The sequence below is a fragment of the Microplitis demolitor genome, chromosome 8, assembly GCF_026212275.2.
Source record: "Microplitis demolitor isolate Queensland-Clemson2020A chromosome 8, iyMicDemo2.1a, whole genome shotgun sequence".
NCBI classification, from domain to species: Eukaryota; Metazoa; Arthropoda; class Insecta; order Hymenoptera; family Braconidae; genus Microplitis; species Microplitis demolitor.
The window spans coordinates 318,661-328,191 of NC_068552.1; the positions used below are offsets into that span (position 1 = coordinate 318,661).

General features: G+C 26.8%; 2 protein-coding genes across 2 annotated transcripts; one reads left to right on the top strand and one right to left on the bottom strand.

Annotated features, from left to right (window-relative positions):
- The first annotated feature begins 1,644 nt into the window (after positions 1 to 1,644).
- Positions 1,645 to 5,886, top strand: LOC128668405 (uncharacterized). Its single transcript, XM_053741329.1, has 6 exons — positions 1,645 to 1,955; positions 2,797 to 3,055; positions 4,298 to 4,360; positions 4,459 to 4,662; positions 4,790 to 5,111; positions 5,798 to 5,886. Exons 1-6 carry the CDS (start codon positions 1,645 to 1,647, stop codon positions 5,884 to 5,886), a joined length of 1,248 nt encoding a protein of 415 aa, XP_053597304.1.
- A 1,087-nt stretch (positions 5,887 to 6,973) lies between these two features.
- Positions 6,974 to 9,352, bottom strand: LOC128668436 (GATA zinc finger domain-containing protein 14-like; the record flags this gene model as incomplete). The annotated part of the gene is made up of 2 exons (XM_053741481.1): positions 6,974 to 7,622; positions 9,156 to 9,352. Coding segments are annotated over 2 exons (846 nt in total), but the record flags the coding sequence as incomplete, so codon positions are not given.
- Positions 9,353 to 9,531: the final 179 nt, after the last annotated feature.

The window sequence follows — 9,531 nt, forward strand, 5'->3', positions numbered from 1 at the left end:
CGACGTCTAATTTTTGGGTTTTTTTTAGACGGTATATTATAAAAAAAAAAATTTGAAAAAATTGCAGCGGTAGTTTTTAAAATTTTCTACATGTGCATATTTTTATTTATTTATTATTTTTTTTTTTGCTATTGATTTATTGAAAAAAAAATTTGAGAATTTATAATTGTCTGTTAACTTCAGGATCATGCATATACAAATGTTTTATGTGAAATTAATTTTTTTATCGATTTACCGGAATCTTGAAAATTTATGAGTATATATATATATATGAGTGTAAATGTAGCTGACAATTATTAATTTTCAAAATTTTGAAATAAGTGAACTATACAAAAATTTAATAAAATAAAAAAATGCGCATTTATAGAATTTGAAAATGAGCATGTGCATTTTTTTTATTGTTATATTTTGAATTATTTAATTTTTTTATTTGTAATTTAAAATTTGTCTTATGTCTGTTATATTCATACTAATAGAAATATATACTGATTTATAATATAGTTTCATTATTTTTTTTCTTTGAATACACTATACAAATTATTACTTATGTTTTATTTTTATTGAAAATGTCTACAACTAACAATAAAGAAAAAAAAAACACGACGCTCATACACTATGGACGGAACACACACAGATTTAGCTACGTATATATATGTATACATATATTCTATAGGTTTTTGTTTTTTGTACATCGCGAAAGATTTCTCAAAACTCTAGGTATTTCATTTTAGATAGAATTTCTCAGAATTCAAGATTTATTATTTTGCAGGGCTTAGAAATTGTTATTTCCGTGGCAATTATTAACTATAATATTATAATTTAATTAAAAAAATCTAAAATTATGTAAAACAAAAAAAAAAAAAAACAAAAGAAAAATTATGACGTTATAATATATTGTACTCAGAGAATACTCACAGGTTTTGCTATGTGTATATATATATGATATATTTACCTGATTATGGCGTTGTATAAAAATTTTCTTGGGTAAAATATTAAATTTATTATCAATTTGTAGCTTGTTTGCTATTGGGAAGACGAGTTTAACGAGCGTAATGCAATAAGTTTACATACTCACTCGCGTTCAAACCCGAAGTAATGGCTAGCAGAAAGCGACCTGCTCGGACTCTAGGACAAAACGAAACTCTCCCCACTTCGGTGAACAACGGTTACATTAGAACACTGCGCAAGTGCACGAATTTGAAAACTTCATGATGAGCTATTAGCTATCACTAAGTTTGAGCAGATCCGCTTGCGCCTGCGCGTGCAGTATTTCACATAAAACATTTGTATATGCATGATCCTGAAGTTAACAGACAATTATAAATTCTCAAATTTTTTTTTCAATAAATCAATAGCAAAAAAAAAAAATAATAAATAAATAAAAATATGCACATGTAGAAAATTTTAAAAACTACCGCTGCAATTTTTTCAAATTTTTTTTTTTATAATATACCGTCTAAAAAAAAACCCAAAAATTAGACGTCGGCTAACTTCAGTATCATGTATGTCCATTTTAAAGTTAGTCATTATTTTAATTTATCATTATTGAATTATGTAATTTTTCAAAATTTTTTTCATTTAAGTATATAAAATATTTTTTTCATAGACGATTTGCTGAACATAAAAAAATTCTCATCCAATAACATGATTGCGCTTCGCGGACAGCGTCATGGGACTCTGAGATTCCTGCATAATGGACATATGTACCATCATGATGCCCGGTATGAATCCGATGAGGAGGAATATATCTGCTCCTTAAGGACGTCAATGTTTCGATGTCGAGCAGCCGCAACTGTAGATGACAACGGCGATGTGCAAGTCTTTGGTACTCATTTTCATGCACCACGGTTTACAGCACAGGAATTAAGAAGGCAACAAATGATTTTGGAGTTAAAGAGACGTGCAATGCGAAGCAATGAGCCTCCAAATGAAATATTTAATGCAGTTTCTCAGGAGTAAGTAAAAACATTCATTAAATAATTCACAAATATATAGATTATCATAAGGTATTTTTGACGCAAGAAACATTTAATATGGTGAAATGAAAATAAGCATTTCCTTGAGACGCAAGACATTTTTTATCGCTCCAAAAAATTTCCATTTTCAATTCATAATACACAAAATTTCCTAGAGCCATTAAAAATTTTCTTGGAGATTTTTTACTGTGTATAATTTTTAATGCGATTCATCGTTTGTTATATGATTCAGTTATTAATGCTAAAAATTTCAATTAAAAGTTTTAAATAACAGTAATTAATGAATATAAAAAATAATAAATAAGAAAAAATATTTTTTTTAATAAACAATAATCTATAATATCAAGTGAATATACGGAAAATTAGTAAATAAAATTAAATTTGATAATCGGAAAATTAGTAATAAAGTAAAATTAAATTTCGTAGATAAGGTCTTCACTTAAATTTATATTTTTTTATATAGTTTAAACTTTAAACCATTTTGTATTGTCTAGTATCGAGATAAATCAATCTGTTTACATCATTCGAATTTAATTTAAATTACGCAGAAAAAAGAGACGATGGTATTAGTTATCTTTGCATAGATCGATATTTTAACTATTTTGTCATTGAATAATTTTGCTGAATATGACTGAATGTATAACTTTATAAATATATATTATACCGATTTAAAAAAAATTGACAATTTTAGAGTAGAAATGTAAAAAAATAGTTGCATTCAAATTATATTTAGCAGTAATTTTCGGCCAGTCACATGTATAGTGGCTGTATAGGTTTTGCTCATATTTACATGAATTATAATGAAACTCATTTTATCCAGATTTGATGATATTGCCGATATATTCAATCCTGCGGCTGGTCGTATGATGATAATTCGTGAACGGCGGCATCACCGCCCACCAATGCCTGCAACTGTTAACCACGTGGGACCAATGCTTGATCGTTATTTACCTGCGGTAGAAATCTATCGTGGTGAAGTCCAAGGAACAGACGGAAGTTTAGCCTTCATATTCGGATCTCAACAAATGATGGAGCGTTTAAATAACGTCGCAGAGTTGTTTATCGATGGAACATTTAAGGTAAATCATTTAAGCATTTTATTTAATTAAATGGCAGAAATATTCAATATTTTATTTTTTATTATTTTTCATTTAACGTATGTTTATTACGGTATTTTAAAGAAAAACAAATTTTTTTTTCTTTTTGTTTTTTTTGATATTCAAAAATACGGGATTTCTTTTTTTTTTTTTAGAATTAACTATAAATTTAGTAGAATATTTAGTAAATATTTAGATATCCAAATAAATAAAGCCCAGGGTGGCCACAAACCGGGAATGTCGGGAAATATCATGGAAATGTCAGGGAATTTCGAAAAGTATCCTGGAATTAAATTGTGACAGTTCAAAATTAAAAAAATTTTAAATAATCCACAAGTTATAAAAATTAAGGGATATTTAAAAAATTGCAAATTTTCGAGTGAATTTCAAGAGGATGTTACTCGAAGGAAAATGGTCGTATGACAAAAACAAAAAAGGCAAATTGTAGTTTAAGTGTCTAGTTTTATGATCTGGTCTTAAAATATTTTTATTATGTGTGGTTCCGGAGTAATCCGAAGAAAGTTATCAAAAAAAAAAAATTACAAAAGTTTTGCTCGTCTGATAAAAGGTCTTCGAGCTTTAATAAATTTTTTTCGATAATTCTGATTGATTTTTTATTGCTCCGGAATCGTGCATAATAAAGAAATTTTAATACCAGATCAGAAAACTAGACACTTGAAGCTATAGTTTGACTTTTTGTTTTTGTCATACGACCATTTTCCTTCGAGTTACTAACTGTTGAAAATTACTAACAAATTAAACATTTTTTTAATATCCCTTAATTTTTGTAACCAGTGTATTTTGAATTCATTTGAATAATAAAATTTCTTATAAAATATTTTAACTTATACATTTTTAACATCGAATAATCAAAATTAGGCAATATTAATTAATTTTATTGCCATTTTTTTTTGTTTCTCGCATGATTTAATTATTAAATTTTATTATTAAAAATGAAAATACAATAAAAACTTTGAATATCTAAATGATACGAATAAAATTTGTAAATCAGGGACAAATGTGAAAAACTTTACTGAAAAACCGGGAAATATCAGGGAATTTTGAAATAATTTCTTTGTGGCCACCCTGATGAGAAATCGGGTACTAGATCTCTTACCTTACTTTGAATTTTTGAATACCATAAAAAATAAAAAGTTTTTTTTTTTTTTTTTTTTTTTTTTTTTTTTAACACCCCAATGTTTATATAAATATACTATTTTTCAGGCTGTCCCAAACCAACCACGGTTCTGTCAGTTGTTAATCATTCACTGTCGGCGATTAGATGTGGTAATTAAGTTGTTTTTTTTTTTTCACGTGTACTTGAGTAAAGGTAACTGTCATAGTTCTATTTAAATTAAATTATTTACTTTTTTTTTTTTTTTTAGGGACTTCCTGCATTATTTATTCTCTGCGAGAGGAGAACTACCGCTATGTATGAAGCGATTTGGCGCTTTATCGTTGATAGATCACCTAATATCCGTAACAGCCTTCGATTTGTTTCTGGGGATTTCGAAAGGGCATCTATTCAAGCAATCCGCAATGAAATGCCGTGGACAATCTTTCGGGGTTGCTGGTTTCACTTTACTCGAGTAATTGTCACAATAATTTTTTACTATATATATATATTTAATTTACTATTCATAATTAAATACCAATAATTAAAAAAAAACGTAAAATGTTAATTTTAGTTATTAACTACAGCGTTTTCTTCTGCAGGCTGTAACCAGGAGATGGCGACGACTCCGTTTAAACCGTGCTCCACAAATTATTTTGCACTTGACTTGGGTACTGCCTTTGGTTCCTTCTAATTTATTTAGACAAGGTTTTGAAGAAATTAGACGTCAAGCTAATCTTGCCAGAGAAGAGTTTCCACGAGTAAATTTCTTCATCACATATCTTGAGACATTTTGGCTACCACAAGCTGAACGAGTATCTACTCGTCATTCGGTCATCCGCACAAATAATGTTGCGGAAGCGTTTAATCGCCAGCTCATTCCCAGATTAGGAGGCGGTAATCTGGATTTATTTCTATTTATTGGTATGTATATTGAAAAAATGTCAATTCTCTTAAATTTATATACTATCTCTTTCAAAGTTTTGTAGAGAGTCGCAGCTTTTCTACTGCGACGTGTTATTTTTTACTTTACTCTCCTATATATTACGTGCACTAAAATTATTACCCTAATGTATATTATTCATGGTGGCTACATTTTTGGAAAACCTGTAAAATCTGGAAATGTTAGGGAAATTCGTAACAAAATTGGAAAAATTTTCACTTTCTTTCTTTTAACTGAAAAAATCCGACAAATTTAGTTTTTTGTAAAAACTGTTCAAAAAGTGACGTGATAAACAATTAAAAACATTAAATGTATGCATAAGTAATGAACTAATAAGTTTCACTACATTTATTATTCGCGTACTTCATTAATACTTGATTAATATTTTATGAAATATTCTTATTTATGAAATTTATGCTAGTAAAAATGAAAAATTTATTTTTATTTTATTATAAAGTAAGTTATATAAAAACATGGATTTCAAATCAAAAATAAAAAATTATCCATTTAATAAAGAAACAAAAAAAAAAAAAAACTATGAAAATTGACAAATAATAAAAAAAAAGCTTTATTTAACGACAATGATTAATTATTGATTAAATTAGCTTATGCCATTTTATTTTAAATTAAATAAATATTTCCAATAATTTAATATTACTACACATAGTCAGGGAATTTTCGAATTGTTTAACTGGAATACTTGAAAAAGTCAGGGAATTTCAATATCAAAAATCTGTGACCGCTATGATTATTTAACTCGTCAATTTAAGACCATTCTCAGAAAGTGTGCCCCCACCCCCCCCCCCCCCACTTTTTAAAAATTTTCGATGACTTTTAACTGTCATAATCGTGTCAAATTTTTATCAATTAATTAAAAAATAATTAGAACAATAATTGAAAAAAGAACAACGTATAAGTCATTTCACCGGGGTATAGATTTAAAAAAAAAAAAATAATTTACACTTGATATTAATTAGGAGTGAAACAAAATTAGTTAAATAAATTTTCGTAATATCTTCATGTCAATTTTAGAATTCAAGGTTTTAATTTTATTGGCTAAAATTAATTAAACAAATTTCGTTTAACTCCCAATTGATATCATCAATTGTAAGTAATTTTTTGAAAATATCTATACCTCAACAAAATTACGACTACGTTGTCCTTTTTTCAGTTAAGGTTTTAATTTTTTTTTATTAATTAATAAAATTTTAATACGATTATAACAGTTGAAAGTCATTGCATATTTTTAAAAAGTGAGGAGGGGCAGGGGGGGGGCATTATCTGAGAATGCCCTTAACTCAAAAATTGTTTTTTTTTTTTTTTCAGAAAGATTAACCGTTATTATTAGAGATGAAGAGTTGAGGTGGCGGCGTTTGGATCAAGGGCATGATCTTGGTGCTGAACGTCGCGCTTATCAATCGCATATTGATAGTCGAATAATCAATTTTCAACGGGCACTAGACAATGAAAGGTACAAATTATATTATTATATTATTATTATTATTATTATTATTATTATTATTATTATTATTATTATTATTATTATTATTATTATTATTGTTATTATTATTATTTTATTATTATTATTATTATTATTATTATTATTATTATTATTATTATTATTATTATTATTATTATTTTTATGATTATTATTATTATTATTATTATTATTATTATTATTATTATTATTATTATTATTATTATTATTATTATGATTATTATTATTATTATTATTATTATTATTATTATTATTATTATTATTATTATTATTATTATTATTATTATTATTATTATTATTTATTATTATTATTATTATTATTATTTTATGATTATTATTATTATTATTATTATTATTATTATTATTATTATTATTATTATTATTATTATTATTATTATTATTATTATTATTATTATTATTATTATTATTATTATTATTATTATTATTATTATTATTATTATTATTATTATTATTATTATTATTATTATTATTATTATTATTATTATTATTATTATTATTATTATTATTATTATTATTATTATTATTATTATTATTATTATTATTATTATTATTATTATTATTATTATTATTATTATTATTATTATTATTATTATTATTATTATTATTATTATTATTATTATTATTATTATTATTATTATTATTATTATTATTATTATTATTATTATTATTATGATTATGATTATTATGATTATGATTATGATTATTATTATGATTATTATTATTATTATTATTATTATTATTATTATGATTATGATTATTATTATTATTATTATTATTATTATGATTATGATTATTATTATTATTATTATTATTATTATTATTATTATTATTATGATTATGATTATTATTATTATTATTATTATTATTATTATTATTATTATTATTATGATTATGATTATTATTATTATTATTATTATTATTATTATTATTATTATTATTATTATTATGATTATTATTATTATTATTATTATTTCTTTTTTTTTTAGTTAAATGCTCAGGGGGTTATCCCCGGTAGTCCGACTCTACCGAGGGCCTCACCTGAGCGCCAAATCATTACTGCTGCGATGCTTCATCAACAAGATGATCAGCATGCGCAGCAGGCCAAGTTTCGTTGCCTTAGGAGACGGAGGGATCCGAGAATAACAGCCTTTTGCATCCGCGATGCCAAAAACTCAACTTGCGGAGAACAAGTTGGGATTTTAGCCAATGCAGACACAAAAGTCTGTTTCATCCCTCCTAGGACGCCAACAATAAGTACGACTAGCTTGACACGGTAGCCTGGGTAGAGTTTGCCAATTTCAAACAGGAGATCCTGATATATTTCGTGTTTGTGCTCTTCTTTAACCGTGATGTTATACTCAGCAGGTGCTGAGAACTCGATAACATAAATGTCACGAGCGGTTTTATCAAAGAGCACAATATCAGGTTTATTGTGATCGATTTTCCGCGTTGTTGCGAATGGCACGTTCCAATAAATACGGCAACGGTCATTCTCAACAACTTGCGGAATATCTCCTGGCAGATAAGGCAGCACTGGTGTTTTATCGATACCGTGAGTATGTCTTAGGTGGTAGTAAAGTACTCGCAGGGCAGCATTGTGACGCTGGACATATGCATTTCTTGCCAGCACAGGACATGCTGACAACAGATGCATAAGCGTCTCAGGATGTTGCTTACACACCCTACACAAAGTGTCGGGTAGCTGCATCTGGAGCACTTTAGCACGGTATTCAAGAGTATTGATAACACCATCTTGGCAGGCAAAAATATATCCTTCGGTCTCAGACATCAGGCCAGCTGACCTGAGGAAGGAAAACGTCAGCTGCTCGGACAAGCCATGTTCACGCACGTGTTTAAAGAACACGCTGTGCATGGACTTGTCCATATGTGTGCTGAGCAGTTTTTGTTGCTCAGCATTGCTGATGACCCTCTTAAATTCCTCCTTAGGGAGTTCGATAAGAGGGTTTACTCTTCCAAGACCGAGGGATTTTGCAGCGTAGATTGCTGCCTTATATAAAAACGTTCCCTTATGCCTATTCTCATGACTATGAACAATTTGCATAAGGAAGTCGTTTTCATCTGCAGTGAAATTGACAACCTCGTATGTTATACCCAAAACCAAACGATCGTGTAGACACTCCAAGCTCTGTAAACCTCTCCCTCCGATGTGCCGGGAAAGGTATAATCTGGTGATGGAGGATTTAGGGTGCATGCTCCGATTCATATTCATGACTTTGCGTGTCTTGATATCGAGATCTCTGAGTTCTTTTCGGGCCCATTTCAGAACACCGAAAGAGTAGAGGAGTACCGGGACAGCAAGCATGTTTGTTGCAGAGACTTTGTTTTTCCCGGAAAGTTCTGATGACCAGATTTTCCGGAGTCTCCGCACATACTCGCTGCAGAGAGTCGTTTTGATTTTCGAGGCGTCCTGCATAGGACTCCCGTCAATCCCTAGATATTTGTACGACTCTCCGGCGTCAAGATGGTCAATGACGCTCCCATCTACTTATTATTATTATTATTATTATTATTATTATTATTATTATTATTATTATTATTATTATTATTATTATGATTATTATTATTATTATGATTATTATTATTATTATTATTATTATTATTATTATTATTATTATTATTATTATTATTATTATTATTATTATTATTATTATTATTATTATTATTAATTATATTATTATTATTATTATTATTATTATTATTATTATTATTATTATTATTATTATTATTATTATTTATTATTATTATTATTATTATTATTATTATTATTATTATTATTATTATTATTATTATTATTATTATTATTATTATTATTATTATTATTATTATTATTATTATTATTATTTTATTATTATTATTATTAT